Source organism: Populus trichocarpa, chromosome 2 (genome assembly GCF_000002775.5).
Source record: "Populus trichocarpa isolate Nisqually-1 chromosome 2, P.trichocarpa_v4.1, whole genome shotgun sequence".
NCBI classification, from domain to species: domain Eukaryota; kingdom Viridiplantae; phylum Streptophyta; class Magnoliopsida; order Malpighiales; family Salicaceae; genus Populus; species Populus trichocarpa.
The window spans coordinates 10,739,468-10,761,243 of NC_037286.2; the positions used below are offsets into that span (position 1 = coordinate 10,739,468).

General features: G+C 37.0%; 1 protein-coding gene across 1 annotated transcript; it reads left to right on the forward strand.

Moving 5' to 3' along the window:
- Window positions 1-885: 885 nt before the first annotated feature.
- LOC7483819 (uncharacterized) lies at window positions 886-21,667 on the forward strand. The gene is made up of 51 exons (XM_024595964.2): window positions 886-1,194; window positions 1,463-1,751; window positions 1,844-2,072; window positions 2,166-2,505; window positions 2,607-2,720; window positions 3,794-3,922; window positions 4,009-4,200; window positions 4,283-4,477; window positions 4,700-4,837; window positions 5,024-5,146; window positions 5,229-5,482; window positions 6,192-6,295; window positions 6,895-6,989; window positions 7,099-7,338; window positions 8,244-8,471; window positions 8,561-8,633; window positions 8,738-8,805; window positions 9,777-9,922; window positions 10,069-10,177; window positions 10,313-10,459; window positions 10,589-10,636; window positions 10,711-10,839; window positions 10,957-11,196; window positions 11,278-11,418; window positions 11,500-11,585; window positions 11,678-11,783; window positions 12,049-12,144; window positions 12,270-12,422; window positions 13,738-13,917; window positions 14,032-14,195; window positions 14,287-14,419; window positions 14,510-14,635; window positions 14,977-15,021; window positions 15,232-15,309; window positions 15,485-15,601; window positions 15,831-15,957; window positions 16,039-16,139; window positions 16,219-16,353; window positions 16,442-16,519; window positions 16,961-17,107; window positions 17,188-17,319; window positions 17,423-17,461; window positions 17,601-17,747; window positions 17,830-17,891; window positions 18,933-19,086; window positions 19,167-19,358; window positions 19,470-19,574; window positions 19,834-19,968; window positions 20,447-20,683; window positions 21,114-21,215; window positions 21,300-21,667. The coding sequence occupies exons 1-51, from the start codon at window positions 1,096-1,098 to the stop codon at window positions 21,447-21,449; spliced, it is 7,197 nt and encodes a 2,398-aa protein (XP_024451732.2). The 5' UTR covers window positions 886-1,095; the 3' UTR covers window positions 21,450-21,667.
- The last annotated feature ends 109 nt before the right edge of the window (window positions 21,668-21,776 follow it).

The following is a 21,776-nucleotide window of genomic DNA, read 5'->3' on the forward strand; positions in this document are numbered from 1 at the left end:
TCAGATACCAACCTGCAAAGTTTAGGTTTCAAAATTCCATACTTTTTAAAACACACGAGCACCGAAATGTAGGTATTGACACACAAGTTTAGGTTTAAAAGTTCTCTCCCTTATATTCATGCACGTTCTTTGTTAATATTTAGAACATTACTAGTGAACTTTTTAGATCCCCGTTAACTATATTAATGGATAAAGCATCTTTTGACAACATGATGTATTGTAGGTTGCATCGCAACAAAAACATCATTATTAGTGTTTTTGTTGGTGAAATGAAATTGTAACAGCACCACATTATCAAACGAGCACTTACTTGTAAAGAAAAGGACCTGTTGAAACAACTCTACACCAAACCATTGAGAAAAAAAAGAAAATACATTAATCTTTTTTTTCTCCCATGTTCACTCCAATTAAAGTGAACCTATTTAATTACAAAATTTGAGCCCATTGTTTTACTATCATCTTAAAACATTCAATTATATAATGAGAAATTAAAAGATATGATTTTAAATTTTTTAGTAATTATAGTATAATTTTACTATGAAGCATACATGAGTTGTTTAGGAACAATTACAACATTAAATAATTAGAAACAAATATTTAAGTACTGGGTTGATAATTAATTTTGGGAGTAATTATTTTTATTATTATATAATTAAATATATATATTTTTAAATTATTAACCTTCTAAGTGTCAATTGTTTAAAGATTTTAAAGAATTTTGTTTAGTATCAGGACTTTTTTAGAATTAAAAATTAATTTAGAGATAATGATTATGATTTTTCTTGATCCTGCAAATACAAATACAAAACAGAGAGAAGCGCTAATAATTTTTGTTCGCTACGTGGCACGTAAAGAACTCGACATATTCATCCCTACCCACACCCTATGGTGACCGTCGCGAAACCCAGACAAACACCACAACGTGTCATTTGCTCTAAAATATTACACTCAACATAAGAGAACCTCTCTTCATCAATTCTCAGTTTGCTTTTCGTGTAAAAATCTTCAGAACCACCACCTTCCTGCTTTCTCTCACTGTAAAACCAAAAAGCTAAAAAAAACCTAATTTATCTCTCACTCACTGAGTCACTCGCCATGATTGAGTTATCTTCAACAGTACCGAGTCAGATTCGGTTCCTCCTTCATTCCTTGAACGAAGCTAACGTTGATTCCGTCTTTCGTGACCTCTGCCAGGTACTCTCTTTACATTGCTTTATTATCCCTAATTTTGCTATCGATCGTTTATTTTTCACTCTCTCTTTTAATTTTTTTCTAAAAACCCTAAAATTTCACGCTTTTTTTGACCGGCTATCTTTGGAAACAAAATAAGAAATTATTTTAAGCATGGAAGTTAATTTAGTTATTATTAGGTCACAATCGAGTTTGTTTTTGTTTTTAAATTTAATTATTTGTTGCTGGCTAAGATTCAGAGGTTTTGTTTGGGTGTCGTGGATTAATGCAGTTTATGGAGTATGAACTTGAAGGAAGTATTTTGACGCTCCAAACATGTTTGGATTATTTGAAGACTGACTTGAAAAACATGCATTTGGAACCCGTACTTGCATCGGTTTTCAAGTTTGTTTTGGACAAACCCAATTTCGCTACCGTGTTTTGTCAGTCTTTGAAAAGTACGGAGATCACTGAAGATTTCTTAGAGAAGTTGTCCAATTTATTGAAGTTATCTGTGGCTGAGAAAATTGGCACTGGTCTCGCGCTCTCTGAATCAGAGAATGCTGATACCAGGATGTTCGGTGAGTTGTTGTTTTAATGTTTTTTTTTTCTTGCATTTTATCGGGTTGGAGTTTTATTGTACATTTTATTGATGAGCTTGTTGGTTTTTCAGCTAAGAAGTTCTGTTTGGCTAAAATTGAGGAATTGTGTGCAAATCCTGTTCCAATGAACTCTGTTGAGCAAATTCAGAATATTGTTATGTTCCTCCAGCGGTCTGAGGGGCTTTCCAAGCATGTTGATAACTTTATGCAGATGTTGTCGTTAATGCAGTCCAAAGATGTTGTCCCATTTGTTTTAACTCCGTTGATTTCTGATGAATTGCGCGAGGCCAATTTTTTGAGGTAGTCTCTTTTCTTACTTGGCCTGGTAATTGACTATAACTGTAAAACTCAGTGGTCTATAATACCTGCAATGCACTTTTTTTGGTTTTGTAGGAATATGGATCTCATCCATGGAAGTACAGATAGTGAATTTGATGCTATTTTAGCTGAAATGGAGGAGGAGATGAGCCTGGGAGATATTGTGAAAGAGTTAGGCTATGGATGCACATTTGATGTGTTGCACTGCAAAGAAATATTATCCCCTTTTCTACCACTGACAGAAGTTACCATTTCTAAGATACTTGGAACAATTGCCCGCAACCTTACCGGTCTTGAGGACAACCAGAGCACATTTTCAACGTTTGGCTTGGCTCTTGGTTGTAACATTACAACTGATCTTCCACAGTTAAGCTCCTGGGACATTGACGTCCTTGTAAAGACAATCAAGCAACTTGTGAGTTCAGTTCTGTTTTTATTATCTTTGCCTTTTGCTTTAAATGTGACATTTTCTAAGAGGAGTTCCCTAAATCATTGCATATTTATGCTTTTTTACAGGCTCCTGGTACTAACTGGATTCAAGTTATTGAAAACCTGGATCATGAAGGATTTTACATACCTAATGAGGAGGCATTCTCCTTTCTGATGTCTGTATATAGACAGACATGCCAGGTACATCTTCGTAATATGTGAAATACTTACACTGGTAGAGTCGTGTCAAGATCTGTTTCTGGATATACAAGGTTTTTTGTTTTGTTTTTTGTGAATGATATTTATCTCATCAAGAAACAACCAAGCAGGGGACTAAAACCTGCTACAAAGCCCAGAAACCAATACAAAGACAATGCTAGAATGAAGACTAAACAATGAAGCTGATAATGATCAAATTACCGAGATCAGCAAATTTTAGGATTGTTTCAAGCCTCATGTAGAAAACTCGTATTGCACAATCTGAACTGAATCAATTGAACAATCTGAGCATCTACAACAGTGGCTTGGGGGCTTTTTCCATTGAAGATCCCGACATCCCTCTCCTTCCAAACCGAATAAATGACCCCACACAAAGCAAGCCCGAGGATAACAGAAGAAAAGCACTTCTTCAAAATTCTTTCGGCATAATCAAACTCATATTGCCAATCTCCTACAGCTCTTTGAATTCCACACAATCTCCTACAGCTCTTTGAATTCCTCACAATTGGAAAATAGAACTCCAAGCATCTTTAGCAAACGAGCAAGTAAAAAACATATGATCCCATCTTCCCTCTCTTGACTACGCAGAACACATAGGGGCTCAAGATTTATCCCCACTCTCACTTGTTGAACTTTAGTAGAAAGCCGATTTAGGATAGCCAACCAAGCATTGAAACTTTGTCTAGGTACATATAGAGGACCCCAAGTCAGCTTAAACCACTCAACTCTACGGTTCTATGCTCTTATTGATCCCCGCAAACTTTTGCATGTAAAGTTACCTCCAGGAGTGAGTTTCCATAAGACCCTGTCATCTTCACCATTGGAAGGAGATATAATGCCACATATAGCACTCTGAATTTTCACCATATCATCTGTTCATGGATGTGGCCACCTCCATTCCCCGTCGCTAATTACAGCTGCAACATACATGATCATCATTAACATATATGATTCTCAAGCAATATTTTTTACTAATGGCCCATGTGGGTGCCAATTATTGCTTAAACAGGGATTTTTGTTTTCTGGTTATGAATCTGTATCTTTGATATTTGCAGGATCCGTTCCCTCTCCATGCCATCTATGGGTCTCTTTGGAAGAATACTGAAGGTCAGCTATCTTTTCTGAAACATGCAGTACTGGCACCACCAGAAGTGTTCACCTTTGCCCATTCTGGAAGGCAGCTGGTATGGTGCCTTTCTACCCTTTTTTTTGCTTCCGTTCTGAGGTAATCCCATTTCTGATAATGAAAAGTTATTTGCTATTCTTGCAGAACTATATTGATGCTTTGCATGGCCATAAGCTTCAAGTTGGGCATTCTAATCATGCGTGGGTGTGCCTTGACCTTTTGGATATGCTTTGTCAACTGGCTGAGAGGGGTCATGCTAGTTCTGTTCGATCAATGCTTGAGTATCCTCTCAAACACTGTCCAGAATTGTTGCTTCTTGGGATGTCACATATCAATGTACTTCTCTTGTTTTATTCATGATTCTTGGAATTATATCCTACATATTTATTTTGGCTGATCAATTTTACTCTTATTGCAGACTGCCTACAGCCTCCTCCAATATGAAGTGTCTTTTATGGTTTTCCCTCTTATAATCAAAAGTGCTGCTGGTAGTGGTATGATGCTTTACCTCTGGCATCTGAACCCTAATCTTGTGTTGCGGGGATTTGTAGATGCTCACAATGTTGAACCAAACATCATGACTGAGATATTGGATGCTTGTCAAGAGCTAAAGGTAAATGGAGAGAATTCACGACTTGTTTTTTGTTCTAGCTGTTTCACAGTTCCATCACCTCCTGCAAAATTTTAAAGCTGCCATTTTGTGGGAACTTTTTCCATAACCTTGCATTATTCTTACTGATTTATTCATTTCTGGATTCATCTTTTAGTTATGCTTCTTTGTTGCTAGTTTTGTGCACGATTAATTCTGAGCTCATATTTCTTGTTTCTTGCGCAGATTTTGTCATCGGTATTAGACATGATTCCCTTTCCTTCTGGTATCAGATTAGCAGCCCTTGCTTCAAGAAAAGAGCTTATAGACCTTGAAAAGTGGCTGGGTAATAATTTAATTACATACAAGGATTCATTCTTCGAGGTAATGTTCAGCTGTCCTTCTAAACTCCTCATGAAGGTGCCGAAATTTTTTGGTTTTGCCAAATCTTATCTCTAGGATTCTAAATGCATTTTAATATGGCCAAGTTAAATTATGGTTTAGTGATGGAAATGGTTTAGTGATGGAAATAGCTATACATGACATGGTGTGTATTTTCCAACTGTGCAGGAATGTCTCAAGTTTCTTAAGGAGATTCAGCCTGGTGGATCACAGGATTTTGCAGCCAAACCTATTCATCCTCAAAGTACCATTGTGAATCTTTATTCAGAGACTGGTTCATCCTTCCTGAAGGTTCTAACCTCTACACTTAATTGATTCTGGTCTTCTCCATACAATTGCATGGTGACACTCTAAATCTCTGCATACTTTTCAGGTCCTTAAAGCCCATACCAGCTTAGTTATATCTACCCAACTTTCTGAGGAAATGGAAAGGTTGCATGTAACAGTTATGGACTCTAATCCAAGGCTGCAGAATGGTAGCTCGGCAGATTCATCTACCCCTGATGGGTTTTCGGATGATGTTGAGGCAGAGGCAAACTCTTATTTCCATCAAATGTTTTCTGGTCATCTGACAATAGATTCCATGGTTCAAATGCTTGCTCGATTCAAGGAATCTTCTGTGAAAAGGTATAATGTTAATCTTTATAAAGCATTTGCTTCCTTTGGAATCTTACTACGGGTGTGTTTGAGATTGTGGTAGCAAATGCGGTTCAAAGTATTTTTCACTTAGAAATGCATCAAAATAATATTTTTTTATTTTTTAAAAATCATTTTTGATATTAGCACATCAAAATGATCTGAAAACATAAAAAAATAATTTTTAGCAAAAAAAAATTCAAAATTTGAGGGAACGCTGTTTGCACCGCGTTCCCAAACAAACTCCACATCCCTTGTCCTTAAACTTTATTAGCAATCTAATTATAATAAATGTGCATTTATAGAGTTTTGGAAGTTAGCCTTAAAATTATACTAACCACAATAATTTTGGTGAAGAATTATGTTTGATTCTTACTCCATGTTTTGTTCATACATCTTGAATTGTTTTTTTGGCATACGCTGCACGTGTCTGTCTCCTCCAAGCATTTGAAATGATTGTAGTTATTTTTATTAGTGTTTTTTTTTACAGACAAGTATGAAAGGTGTTAGTGTGAAAGCTGACGATACCTTTTCGGACCTGTATCATCTTAGTTTTAGATGATTTTTGTGGTGCTCATTTGAGGGTTTTGGTGTTTAATATTTTATTTTGATGTTTAATTTTTTTTATTTTTTTGTGGGTCCTATCAGAGACTTTTGGTTTCAGTGGTACGACTAATCACTTTGTTGAAATCACTTCCAGGGAACAATTGATTTTTGAGTGCATGATTGGCAATCTATTTGAAGAATATAGATTCTTCCCAAAGTATCCAGAAAGGCAACTAAAAATTGCTGCTCTTCTTTTTGGTGAGCTTCATTTTAGAGGTTAAAGTTAATAGCATGGCTCATCTTTCTAGCCTTCTAGTCCAATTCCTGGTATCAAGTCACCTTGATTGGCTGTGTCTTAATAATTATGCTTAAGAGCTCAAGTTCTTGGTGCTGCTTGTGCAATTTTAACTCTGCTATCATATACTTAGTTGTTTTTAATCATATTGAACCTCCTTTTGCCTGTCCATGAGTTTGGAGTTTCAACATGTATTTGCTTGTCCAAAATAGGGCCCCTTTGTAGAAAAATTGTGATGAATTCTATGTAGTTTAGCTGATATAAGTTTGCATTGCAGCATATGTTTTTTATTTGATTGCATACAACTTGATTGAAGAAGTTGACTGCTTACTGCTTGAATGAAAATCCATTTATAAAATCAGATATCTATTTGCCTGTGATTGCTACTGGTATTTGCATTTTTGTAGCATGAGGCATGAAGCTGTGAATATCTGCATGACTTTGGCTTGGAGTTTCAGTACCTGCTTTAAGTAATCTCGAGATATATATACTTATGCAAATAAATGTGATTTGGAATGTATTCAGCAGATTTATGTGGTCGTGTTTTTGAATTGCATTTCAGGTTCTGTTATCAAGCACCAGCTTGTTACTCATCTCACTCTTGGGATTGCCTTGCGTGGTGTTTTAGACGCGCTTCGGAAACCTCCAGATTCCAAAGTCTGTCATCATCCCTAAGCGACATTCGACCATTCTATCTATCTATCTATATATATATATATATATATATATGCATATATATAATGTCGTGTATGACCACTGTTTGCAGATGTTTGTGTTTGGGACCAAGGCTTTGGAGAATTTTGTGGATCGTTTGATTGAATGGCCACAGTATTGCAATCACATCTTACAAATATCGCATCTGCGTGGCACTCATGCTGATCTTGTTGCTTTCATTGAACGAGCACTTGCCAGGATTTCATCAGGGCATTTGGAATCAGATGGAATTAACAATGCTTCTGCTGCTCATCACCATGGTTTGTCTCAGGCTGCCTCAGTAAATGGAGAGGTTAGGAACTGTGTTTTTTTTTTTTTTATGCTTAGAATTTGTGCTCCTCCTTTTGTCTTAAGCATTAATAGCTTTAACTGGATCCATGAATGTTTGACAAGCTTACCACCTGAGATGTTCAGAAGATATTTGACATAATTTTGTTTAAAATGATGGAAACTTGATACATGAAGATTTGGCAAGGGTTCCATCTAAGATATTTAGATTAAAATTCACATCAAAATTAGTTTCTTTGATGTGGTGGAATTTTTTAAATTTTGTTATTAACCTTTGTTTTCAATCCATAAACATATTTGCAGTAGAAGTAGCAATTGGTGATAAGTCAGTGCAATAGTGTCAGGGAGCTGGAGTTTTGGGCACACATACATGCCCATCTCTTTATTGCAAATAATATAAATCATAGCACATCTGATTCTTCTTTCATTTTATTTTCAACCATGGATTGCAACTATGAACATTCTCTGGATTTTATATTGTCTCATGTGAATGCATCAGATATCTCTTAACTTTTTTCAAGGATGTTTAGTGCTCCAATTAATAGTCTGTATTTTGACTACCCTCTTAAAGAAATAAAATTAAGGTGATCGAGGACATTTTGAGCTGGTGTTCCATGTTCAGGTAAAACTTTTAATTTGTATGTTACCACTACACTCTTGGCACCACCATCTCTGCATCTGCTTCTCACTGGGACCATTGTACCTCCAGCTCCCTGATCCCATTGCATTGTCTTATCAATACATTACTGCTTCTGTTTCAAATTTGTTTGCCCATTGAAGTATGACATTTTTATATCATAATCTGATCATAACTGCAACTAGATTAGGGGCTAAACTAGTTTGTCAAACTAATTAATAGTCTCAACAGCCTTTGTAGTTTTGTTCTCTAACCTTGTGTCATCATTGCAGTCAAATAGCATTAACATTCAACAGGCTGGGCAGCAGCTTTCCTCTACACTCCATCTTCAACAGAGACATGAAAGTTCTCTTGATGACCGTTTGAAAGCATCTGCTGCTCCATTTAATGAGACTAAACAATTTGCATCTGCGGCTCCATTTAATGAGAGTAAACAATTTCTATCTTCCAGTGTGCAATCTTCAGTTGCCCCCTCAAGTGATGTTTCTAGCATTCAGAAGGTAGCCTCCGCTATCAATTAATGTGATGGGGTTAATATTTGAATTTCATTCCTATAGTTCTTCATCTTATTCTCAAGTTGTGATTGCAGGGTACAGTTACTTCTTCGGCTTTGTTATCTTCTCCTGGTTCTGTCCGTCCTTTCCGAGTAGTTACCTCCACCAGTAAGCTCATTAAATGATCATGATATTTACATTAAGCTACCATACCTTCAACTGTTTTAAACATGCTTTTGTCAGCATTATATACGAATCAATATTCAATACAGGGTTTGGCTCTGCATTGAACATCGAAACACTTATGGCTGCTGCTGAGAGAAGAGAAACACCAATAGAGGTACTATGTTTCACATAAGTGGTAGTATTTTCTACAGATAATGTATGGAGGCCTATGGTATCATTCAATTTTTTCTCTAGAGATGTGTAGAGGCCCCTGTAAGCATGAAATTGAATACGAGCTACTGCCCTTTTCCCCCCTATTAATTTTATCCATCAAGGGATTTTTTTTTACTTGCAACTACTATCCTCACACCTTATTTATGCTGATAACTTTTTTGGGAAAGAAAAAGTTTCTTGGTCATTTAAGTATTAAACTTTGAATGGAGCTACCCTTTCTATTCTTTTGAAGTTAGGAAGTTTCAAAAAATTGGTATTTATTTTGAAGTCTTCAAATTCTACAGTGGCAATTTGTTTCATAAGGGGCCGAGCTGAGCCATCTACTCTAACTTTTACCATGTAATATTTCCCGAAATCTTCCTTTTCAATGGGCCTTGGTTATTGGTGGTCAAGCAATTTGTATGCTATGGGGGGCACTGCACATCATGTAATGATGAGTGTCATCTTTATTTAGCATTTGGGAAGCTTTCTTTGTATGGTTTGCTAATAAGGTTGTTGCGTAGCAAGCCGTTAGCCTTTGTTGGATAAATAGGTGGGTGTTTCCAAGGGGTAGAGGAGCTTTTACCCTTGCATTTGTGGCTTGGAAAGAGAATGGTCCTTGAATCTGGAATATTTCTACGTTTAAAAATAGAGAATTTTAAAAAAATTACTCTTAAAGAAGCTGTTGTGGGATATAATTTAATCTTGGTCTTCTCATGGTGTTTGCTTGCAGGAATTTTTTCTGATGGCCTTTAACATTGCAAAGTTAATTTCTTATTAATTTCTCTTTGAATTATTTTGTTTTCATATTTGTTCCTTATATGAAGGAGTCCTAAGCCTTTTACTTCTCTTTCAAATAACATATTGATAAAAATAAATAATTTCATATTTTCTTGTGCACTGTAGTTATTTGGTTTTAATTTTTGTTTACAGGCTCCAGGATCAGAGATTCATGACAAAGTATCATTCATGATTAATAATATTTCAGTTGCAAATGTTGAACCTAAAGCAAAAGAATTTACTGAAATACTAAAGGAGCAGTACTATCCCTGGTTTGCGCAGTACATGGTCATGAAAAGGTCAGAACCCTCTCCCAATTTTCCTTTCCCGATTCTTTAGTTTGTGTAAACGTTTCTATGCATATTTATCTCTATGTTTAAGTAATATGTTAATTATTTGTGTTGTTTCCTCTTCCTTATTGGTCTTGGTTAATGTTTTCATTCAGAGCAAGCATTGAGCCCAATTTTCATGATTTGTACTTGAAGTTCCTTGATAAAGTTAATTCAAAAGCTTTAAATAAGGAGATTGTCCAAGCCACATATGAAAACTGCAAGGTTTGTGTCATGATGTGTACTTTGTGCACTGGACATTGTTAAGCAACTTCATTTTCTGAAAATCAAGTAGCATGAATAAGTCCTTTTCAGTTTAAAAGTAGAATAGATAAGTATTACCTTTTGTTCTGTTTTCAGGTTCTTTTGGGATCAGAGCTTATAAAATCTAGTTCAGAAGAGCGTTCATTGCTTAAAAATTTGGGAAGTTGGCTTGGGAAATTAACTATTGGAAGGAACCAAGTTCTGAGGGCACGTGAGATAGATCCCAAATCTTTGATCATGGAGGTGATTCTTTTATATGGAGAAGTGGTGTTCTTTAATAATAACAAGTCTCATTCGTTTTTTCTTTTTCATCTTTATTTTTTATCATTTAAGAATCATATATTCACTCGAGTTAATCTTGTCATTGGGCAGGCATATGAGAAGGGATTGATGATTGCAGTTATACCATTTACATCCAAGGTATGAATTTTGACAATTTGAATGTCTCTGAATCTGGTTGCTGTATAATTCTTACATTCTGTTACTTGCTGTAGGTTCTAGAGCCATGCCAAAACAGTCTAGCATACCAACCTCCTAATCCTTGGACTATGGGCATTCTTGGATTGCTGGCTGAGATCTACTCAATGCCGAACTTGAAAATGAACCTCAAATTTGATATAGAGGTATTGGAATACAATCAGCACTTGCCAACTGCATGTACATATTTTTTTGTTATAGAAGCCCTACTATGATGATGCTGTTTTTGGTTGTTTGTTAATGATATTCTTTTGGCACTTCAGGTATTGTTCAAGAACCTTGGTGTAGATATGAAGGACATAGCACCAACTTCTCTTCTTAAGGACCGGAAAAGGGAAATCGAAGGGAATCCTGATTTTTCCAATAAAGATATAGGAGCATCCCAACCACAGATGCTTCCAGAAGTTAAATCTGGAATTATATCTCCCCTAAATCATGTTGAGCTACCACTTGAGGGTGCAAGCCCACCTAATTCTGGCGTTCATGCTCATATGTTATCTCAGGTTTGTGTGCATTTGATTTTCTATTTTTTTCTAAGCAGCTGTTGATATGTTTCTGAGGTTTAATCTGCTTGGTGTCTCAAGTACACCTCTCCTGTCCATCTTTCTTCGGGTACATTGATGGAGGATGAAAAACTAGCTGCATTAGGCTTGTCTGATCAGCTCCCTTCTGCACAAGGACTATTCCAAGCTACTCCATCCCAGTCAACATTTCCGGCTAGTCAGGTGCATTGAAGTTCATATGCTGTTAGTCTGACAATAGACTGACTTATTGTCTCTAATTTACAAGTTCTCTGGTGTTTTCAGCTTCCCACAGCAATACCTAACATCGGAACTCATGTTATTATCAATCAGAAGTTAAATTCTTGGGGCTTACATGTGCATTTTCAAAGGTTCAAACTGTTTCTACATTAGTCTCATCATGCTTTATAGTTACTTTGTTTCGTGTTTGTCTGATAGTCTTTATCTCATTAACAATTTACAGACTGGTTCCTACTGTAATGGACAGAGCCATCAAAGATATTGTCTCTGGTATTGTTCAGAGAAGTGTTTCTATTGCAACACAGACAACAAAAGAGCTTGTTTTGAAGGTTTGGATGTTGACTTAAACAAAGAATTTAGTGCCATGTATACCGGGGCTTGCTGTATCTATCTTGGCAGCAAGCTCCACAGGCGCTGTCATCTCATCTCGATCAAAATTCTCTTTTCTTCGGTTGCTAACACATTCATATTTTGTCTCTTAACCATAGCATTGTTATCTGGAATCAAATATATCCACATGTTTTAGAAACTTTTAACATTGTTATTTCTCAGACATGTTCTAATGCCTTCCAATCATGTCTTACTCAATTATAGGATTATGCCATGGAATCCGATGAAACACGAATATATAATGCAGCGCACTTAATGGTTGCCAGTTTGGCTGGAAGCTTAGCTCATGTAACATGCAAGGTTTTTTCTGTCACAGAACTTCTTTGCTCTTCTTTCTCCTTTGTTTATTTGGAACTTGAAGCGAGATCATTTTATTTGATCTTCTTTTTTCTCATTACGATAAATTGGTGTTCTCTGTTTGCCAGGAGCCATTACGTAGTTCAATATCAAGTCAGCTAAGGAATTCAGTTCAGGGTTTCTCCTTAACAAGTGAAATTCTGGAGCATGCTGTGCAACTTGTTACTAATGATAACCTTGATCTTGGGTGTGCGGTGATTGAACAGGCTGCTACTGATAAGGTTCCGGTTTTAGCTTTGATATACACCTACTTCATTAACCACTTCTTAGTTTGGGGGTGTTTTTATTCTTGAGTAATGTGGCATGCATATAATTTATATATCATGTCTATACTAGTTAATGAGTTTGGCTCTCCCCCATTTGTGGTGCTCATGTCAAGATCCCAGTAGTAGTTTAGAGTAGGCAAGGGTTAGTTAAGGTGTTCCTTGGAAGCACCTGTTTGTTGGTGTTGGATGAAGAGCCTGACATGTATCATCGACTATGTTGCTTTTTACTTGGGCATGTGCAACAGGTGTGATCTAAGTGTAAAAACTGGTAAATTTTAAATTTTAGGAAATGGTGACTCAGCAGTGTCCAAAATTTGGAAATGAACAAGGGAATGTTTTAACCATGAATATCCACATATTGATCTAGTTTTAGAATATTGGATTTTCTGCTTACCAGGAATAGACTCATTTTGAATTGGGCATTGTTTACACTAGGGCTGTATTTATTAGGTTAGTTCAAAACTGTTGCAACTCCTTCATTACAAAATCATGCTTTAAAAATTGGGCAATTTGAATACACAAAATGGCTGGCTTTGTAACCTTGGTTTAAATGCTACTGTTTTGCTCACACTCTTTACTGCTGTCTGAAAAACCCTCTTTGTTATTTAGTCTCTCGCCTCTCTCTCTCTCTCTCTCTCTCTATCTCAATGCCTATAGCATTCTCTTTTGTCTCTGCCATCAAGATTCATAAGCTGCTTGTTGTCAGTGTCTCCCAATTTACTTGTGTCATGTCAACACAGGTGTGACTGGACAAAGCGGAGTCCTTGCAACATATCATGGCTGTATATGAAGTTACTCTGGGAGAGTAGGATATATTAGATGCTTTTTTAGGGGCACTAAACAGTTAATTGGATGGAATTAAAATCCTGAATCTTAAAAATTATTCACATTTGAGGAAATTGTGGTATTGGGTGGTCCTTTTGGTTTCCATATGGAACTTTGCTTCTATGACACTTTCAGGAGTGTGTTTAGCTAATTTTCAGTAGAATTTAAGTTCTAGTTTGTAAGGTTTTTGCTTTGGTATTGTTTGTTGTTGGCTAATGTTCTCTATTCTTGGTTGGTTGCTTATCCTTGTCCAGTCATTATTTTCATTCTAGTTATGTGTTTTCTTTTGTTGAGAAAGAACCAGGCATGGTATGCAGGAAATCAATATTAGTTTGGGCTTGTTCTCGTAAATAATATGAAAAAATCATCATGAAATAGCTCTACACTATCTGATCAAAGATGTGGCAGATTAATGTAGTCCTCTTGTCACGGGTGTTTCATGCAGGCCATACAAACCATTGACACGGAAATAGCTCAACAACTTCTAAGAAGGAAGCATAGAGATGGTGTTGGTCCAGCATTTTTTGATGCAAACATGTACACCCAAAGTTCTATGGGCGTTGTACCTGAGGCCCTTCGCCCCAAGCCTGGTCACTTGACTCCCTCTCAACAGCGAGTTTACGAGGTAAATGCCTGTTGATCTCTTCCATATGGTATGTGTGGTTCTCAGAAAGAAAGCACTTAAAAGTTAATAATTCCCTCCCTGAACTCCCTCCTTCCTTTCCCCTATTGTATGCAGGATTTTGTTCGGCTTCCGTGGCAAAACCAATCTAGCCAGAGCTCACATGTCATCCCTACGGGTTCTGCTTCTTCTGGTGCTACTGGTCTTGCTAGTGCATACGGTTCAGTTTCATTGGATGTGGCTTCAGAAGCCATTGAATCTAATTCAGCTGCACTTCTTAGGTGTTCTATGGTTATTTATTGGTACTTGATATTTCTGGTTTTTCAAAATTTTGAATGCTGAAGTTTCAAAATTCTGCATTTTATGTTTCAGTTCTGCATCAATTCATAGTGCGACGGCTGATGGTGTTATCCAACAAAGTTCTGAAAACAATTCCACCAGTGCTTCAATTTCTGCTACCACTTCCTCTGAACTTAGTCCAGTGGAATCCTCAGATGTTGTAAAGGTTGGAAGAAATTTTGCTACTTCTGTTTTGACATGGTTGGGGCCAATTTTTTTTTTTTTAAAAAAATTTGTGGTACCTTTTTGTCTGAAGGAAGCGGGAGTTTCTTCTCAACCATCATCTTCATCAGTTGCTTCTGAGCGTGTTGGGAGTAGCATTGCAGATGCTTCATTGAACACTAGGGATGCGTTGGACAAGTACCAGATTATTGCGCAGAAGGTTTGTTTGAATCCTTTTGCTTGTGTCTAAATTGCCACATCCATTTTATTGATTGTTATGTTTCAGAGCAAGTGAGTTGTATGCCTAGGCACGTTTGTTTTTATGTAAGATGCACCCATCCTTTCTTTTGGACATGGTTTTGGGAGAAGAATATATATATATGCACCCAGGTCAAATGTTTATCTTCCCAATTAGGTTAAGGGATAGGGGATGTAATTGTAACCAGAGGCCTCTGTGATGTCATTGTTACGAAGATGTTTGATCTTCTCGCATGTACTTGTTTTAGTTGTTGCACTGAAAAAGGTATTCTTCTGCTGATATCCCATCTTATATGGTTTCAGTTGGAGACTTTGGTGACTAGTGATTCTAGAGAAGCTGAAATCCAGGTACTGCTTCTTTCCATTCCTTTTGGTATGTGTTGCTACCAAATCACACATTCTTGACTGTCATCTAATTTTGTATCCTTTTACACTATCTGTTGATATGGTTCTGAATTATATTCTTCTGCCCACACCTAATTTTCTTACATCTCTTAATTGTTTTTATGTGAATTTGAGTTTGGTCATCTAAAATATAACTGTCCTTTTGGTGTTCAGGGGGTAGTTGCAGAGGTTCCTGAAATCATAAGTAGATGTGTCAGTCGAGATGAGGCTGCCTTGGCTGTAGCACAAAAGGTGTGCTTCCTTTTTCATTGACTACTTATGATATTTTCTATTGTCTGGCTATAGTGGTTGCTGCTTCTTGTTCACTAATGATTTCTTCTGGCTGTTCTAATATCCATTGAACTAAACAATTGCTCATAGTTTTTCTATGTTTTTCATGAGTTGAGTTTTTCTAATTGTCATACAGGTTTTCAAGGGTTTATATGAGAATGCATCAAACAGTTTTCACGTTAATGCCTGCCTTGCTATTCTGGCTGCAATTCGTGATGTGTGCAAGCTTGTGGTTAAAGAACTCACTAGCTGGGTATGCCTTTCTGACTTTTTACATATTAGGTTGTGCATGACATTCTCTAGCTCTGTTGTATTGTAGTCATGACTTTTGATAGCAGAGTGAGTCGGTGTCCAGATGCAGTAACTTATATTCTTCCTCTTTAATTCAAACGATAACAAGTTTTTCTTTTCTTGATTTTGTTTAATTGTTCTTCTATTTGCATTTATGGATGTTAATTACACCAGTTTTCTATTTTTTACAGGTGATTTACTCAGACGAGGAGCGAAAGTTCAATAAAGATATTACCCTTGGCCTGATGCGTAGTGAATTGCTCAACCTTGCAGAGTACAATGTTCATATGGCAAAACTCATTGATGGGGGAAGGAATAGTACGTCTAGGGAATTCTTATTGTATAATGAGTAGACATTATCGCACTTGATTTGATTAACTAATTCCCTAAAATGAACAGAGGTTGCAACGGACTTTGCTGTTTCCCTCATCCAAGCTTTGATTGTTGAAGAATCCAGTGTCATCTCTGAACTCCACAATCTTGTCGATGCTCTGGCCAAGGTTGTATTCTTACATCTTTATGTTAGGAGTTCATTATATGCTGTTTTGTTTGACTTTTCTTGGTGATTCTGACTTGCAGCTTGCCGCAAAACCTGGATCTTCCGAGTCATTACAACAGCTTATTGAGATTGCTAGGAATCCTGGTGTCAATGCAGCTGCTCTAACTAGTCCAGCTCTTGGAAAGGAGGACAAGACAAGACAGTCTAGAGACAAAGTCAGTGGAGATTGCATGGTTTATACATCACTCCCTTTTGTGCTTTGTCTGATTCTTGAACTTCATACTTTTTTTTTTTTGGAAACAGCCTTCCAATCAGTTGATAGCTAGCAGGGAAGAATATAGCAACATTGAACCTGTGGAACCAGATGGTTTTCATGAGCAGGTATCTGGAGCTCAAATAGTTTAATGAGAAGTTTAGGGCGCTCAGATTTTTCTCTAATTGGCATCTGCAAGCAGTTTTTTTTTGTTCTTACATTACCTGGGGAAGTCTATTGCTTTGTTAGCTAGCTGTAATTGCTGAAACCTGACAGCGATGCCACTTGCTGTCTGAGATTGATCAAAGTGTTTTGAGCTTCTCTAAGGTCATTTCTTGGAAGATACATTGAGATTTTAAGGGACCATGTGATCTTCTTATGGGTAAAAGGATTTTTAGAATACGTTGATCTCTCTGCCCCACTCTTACGCAACACAAACATCACTTATTGATGACATGTATCTCCATTGTGTTGTCTTTGTTTTGCTTTAATAGTTGGGAAAAGTGTGAAAATTATTAATGCTTTTTCTGGTATTTTTCAGATGTTTATGTTGTTCTTGTGAAATGTAGGTTTCCATGCTTTTTGCGGAATGGTATCGGATATGTGAACTTCCTGGTGCAAATGACGCAGCTTCTAACCATTACATCTTACAGCTGCATCAAAATGGATTGCTGAAGGGGGACGAGACGACAGATCGCTTTTTTCGCGTACTCATGGTACTTTTCCTTTCCTTTTAACTTATATCTCAGGGATAATGTTCAAGATGCAATTTTATAATTTCTACAAAATATTTCAGGAGCTCTCTGTTGCGCACTGCTTGTCCTCTGAGGTGATCAATTCTAGTGTACTGCAATCACCTCATCAAATGCAGAATCTCTCCTTCCTTGCTATTGATATCTATGCAAAATTGGTCATTGCAATCCTAAAGGTAAGCTTTTATGCTAATTAACAGCATTGTACTGCTGTTCCTTTGATCTTGTATTTAGTTTATGATGCTGTAACATCTTTCATTTTATACGTCGTCTCATCAGGTGGAGCAGGGATCAAGTAAACTCTTTCCTTTGTCAAAGGTAAATCTTATCCATAGGGGCTTGCATTTTTCAGTTACATCAAGATCATTAGAATTTTATCTTGGAGCAAAATCATTACCATTGCTCTGTTTCTTCTTAGATTTTTATATTGTTCCTGATATTTATGGTATTTCAACAGATCTTGTCCATCACTGTGAGATTCATACAAAAGGATTCGGAGGAGAAGAAAAATTCTTTTAATGCAAGACCATATTTCAGATTGTTTATAAGTTGGCTTCAAGATCTCCTTTCCCCAGAGCCTGTTGTCGATGGTGTAAACTTTCAGGTATTGCTTATTTGGACTCCCTCAATCATTGTGCCTATTCAAAGAAGCATATGCTCACTGATGTTAATTGCACATGCTACAGATCTTGACAGCCTTTGCTGGTGCATTCCACAATCTGCAGCCCCTTAAAGTTCCTGGTTTCAGGTCTGTATCATGAACTGTGCAACTACTAGCTAATGCTATTTGATAAGATCGTAGACAATATAACAATATCCTGAAAGGTACATCGAGCTCCTTTTTGTAAAGTAGCTGGCATAAAAGAAGGCATCCATAACAGAAATATATAGGTTGGAGACCATGGTTTAAAGTAGGATACAAGAATACAATTTTGCTAACTCGCTAGATGCCTCATTCAGTTACACCCACTTAACATACTGGGAAGGTTGTGTAAAATTGTTCTATTTCTGGTCCTTGTGTTTAGGCTTGTTCCTTGATAGTAGACTTCTTTATTTGCATCTAGACCATTCTCAGTTTTTGACCATCTTCAATGATCCTTTCAGTTCTTGATTTAACAAGACTATACCTTTCCTCCCTCCTTTCAATCAGAAACAAAAGGGAAGATGAGGGAGGAAACAGATCTCAAAGTTGACCCTAGGGAAAAATTCCATTAACAAAATCACAAGGAGTTGGGAAGTGATGTTTTCAAGAAAGACAATAGCCACCTATAATTACACGCAAGGAAATTTCTTTCTGAATTTCTAATATTGATGGTAGTGAATCCAGCATATCATGGTGAGCAATCTTGTATAATGTTTCACCGATATGAGGAGTGCAGTTTCAATACTGTCGATAAATTGGATTTTCAAATTCCTGTCGTGAAATGCTGTGGTTTTCTTAACTGGTGTAGAAAGTTCTGTCAAGTTGTTTCCCTGGTGATAAAGAACAAGTGTCAACAATGTTTAAGGTGCAATGTTGATGGTAGATAATAAATGCTCATACCACGTTTTTACAAGCTTCCAATGTTATGCAATACATGGGAAGAACCAAATTTTTGTGATGTGCATTGTTCCCCACTCCATTCACAGCCAGGATTCTTTTAACTTACGAGCAAAGAGATCCGGTTCTTCATCTGTCATACTTGTTGTGCCATAGATTTTATCTATTCAGAATTGGCAATTTACACTCAGAAAGTACCTTTTCCCTTGCTTTTCATGCATCACTTATTTGGTCAAAATGCTTCTGCAGCTATGTATGGCTCTCATTGGTGAGTCATAGGAGTTTCATGCCAAGATTGCTCATAGGAAATGCACAGAAGGGCTGGCCCTATGTTCAGCGGTTGCTGGTAGACTTGTTCCAGTTCCTGGAGCCCTATTTGAGGAATGCCGAGCTGGCAGTGCCAGTATGTCACTTGCATTCACCCAGTTCTTGCAGCTCATTGTTAACTTAATATGCTGTGTCTGATCTAGTTCCGTTTTGTAGGTTCACTTGCTATATAAAGGTACACTTAGGGTGCTTTTGGTGCTGCTACATGATTTCCCTGAGTTCCTTTGTGATTACCATTTCACTTTCTGTGATGTGATTCCTCCAAGCTGCATACAAATGCGTAATATTATTCTTAGTGCTTTCCCCCTCAATATGAGGCTTCCAGATCCATCAACTCCCAACTTAAAGGTCTGTTAATTTTATTCAATAATCAATTACTTATCTAACAAATCCTGTAATGACTTTCATGGTTGTGTAATTTGATCTCGGAGGGTTTGGTTCTTTGTTTAAATTTTTCAGATTGATTTGCTTCCGGAAATTAGGGAACCTCCTCACATTCTCTCCGAGGTTGATGCAGCTCTTAAAGTAAAGCAGATGAAAGCTGATGTAGATGAGTATCTCAAGGTATTTTCTGTTCGCCCTCTCTATGCTACAGTTTGATGTTTTCTCTTGGTTCTTGAACTACATAAAAACACTCGTGTTTCTTCATATACCTCTGTTACCTTTATCACTTTCTGCAATCATTTGTGCTTGACATTTTTTGTTCTATTTCCCACACTACACACCATTATAAAGCATTCACATCCTGACCTGCCGCATATTGTTTTGATATCATCCTTGTTAGTATTTTCTTCTTAGTTATTTAATTTGAATCTGTCTGCAGACTAGGCAACAGGGTTCTTCATTCCTGACTGAATTGAAGCAGAGATTGCTCCTTTCACCTAGTGAAGCTGCATCTGCCGGAACCCGTTATAATGTACCGTTGATCAACTCCCTTGTCCTTTATGCTGGAATGCAGGTATGTCTATTCTGTTAGCCATTTTCTTCATGTGTTGTCCTCTTGTTGTCTCATGGACTATCTGCTGTTATCTATGTTTGTATAGTATGGTGTTTTTCTGTGTTTATACGTTTGGAATTGTAGCCTTTTTTTTTTTTTTTTACCATATGGATTGCTAATTTTAGTTTCTCTTGCCGTGAGAGAATTTTCCTAATGCACAAGATGATAGCATACTAGGAAAATGATCTAAATACCTTGAGAGAATGCTTGCATTTCTTTCCCTGCTGATGCCCTTTGTTGACATTTTTGTTCTGTTTAGATTCTGAAGTTTTGGTTGATTTTTAGTTTAGTCAGGTGGAATTCCATACGCAAAGGGACAGGCGGCAAAACAATGGATTCTTATCTTTATTTCTTCATTTTCTTTTCTTTCTTTCTTTCTTTCTTTTTTTTTTTTTTTTTATAAAAAAAATGGCTTCACTGAAGTTCTATTGTTATATAGGCCATCCAGCAGCTGCAGGCAAGAACATCTCATGGACAATCGGCAGGAAATACTGTTCCTTTAGCTGTATTTTTGGTGGATGCTGCTTTAGATATCTACCAGACGCTTATACTGGACCTAGACACAGAAGGCCGATACCTCTTTCTAAATGCTGTTGCTAATCAACTGCGCTATCCGAATAACCACACACATTACTTCTCCTTTGTTTTGCTTTACTTATTTGCTGAATCAAACCAGGTAAAATGTGGTTTTTGTTTGGTTTTTGCTGCTGCAAATGTGTCTTCTATCTTGTCCTGTCACATCTATCTAGTTTCTGAAAAGTACACCTCCAAATCACTGAATCTAGTTGTATAACTTGGTAAGTGGCACTTAAAATTTGAATCAGGGTCTATTATGGATTTTTAATTCCAAAGAAGATGTACTCGTTTTTGTGAGATATCTCTGGCAACCTCTTGATAATAACCCCTTGTAATCTTAAATCAAGGAGAGTGCTTCATGAGAGGTATTGTGGTGAGTATCTGAAGAGGGCACTTGAAAGGCCTCTTTTTCCAGATTTCAGGAATCTATGAAATAGGCCTTTTCAGTTTTGATGAATTAAATGATTTATTTAGTTACTTTGGTTGTATCAAATGCCTGTGTTCATTACTTTGGTTTTTGCCGTCAGCAGGAAATTATCCAAGAGCAGATTACAAGAGTTCTTTTGGAACGTCTAATTGTTAATCGACCACATCCGTGGGGCCTTCTGATTACTTTCATCGAGCTCATCAAGGTGATCACTCTTAAGAATATTGCATTGCGTGATCTGAATTAACTGCAGGTTTATCATTTTGATTTATTTGTGTGTATTTTGCAGAATCCTAGATACAACTTTTGGAATCGATCGTTCATAAGGTGCGCACCGGAGATAGAGAAACTATTTGAGTCAGTTGCTAGATCATGCGGCGGCTTGAAGCCCATGGATGACAGCATGGTCTCTGGTTGGGTTTCTGAGAGCGCACACTGACCCTTCTTGACAATCATGTATGCGCCACTTGAAGTTTTCAAATTACGCATTATTCTGCGACTAGATTATTTTGGCCCACATTTCGAAAACCCTAATTTGTACCCTGTCTGTACAGATGTAGGGCAGGTAATCTGAACCCGATTTTACCAAGTTGAATCATCTGTTGTACCTGGATGCGCTTGGATTCTTTCGTAGTTATTGATATTTTTTTTAATGTAGATTTGCTTGACCTTGCTATCATATTAGATGTGCTACCACAAGAAAGACAGCAAAAACAACCACCACAAAATTTCTCCAAGGAGAATAACCGCACCAAAACTCATTTCA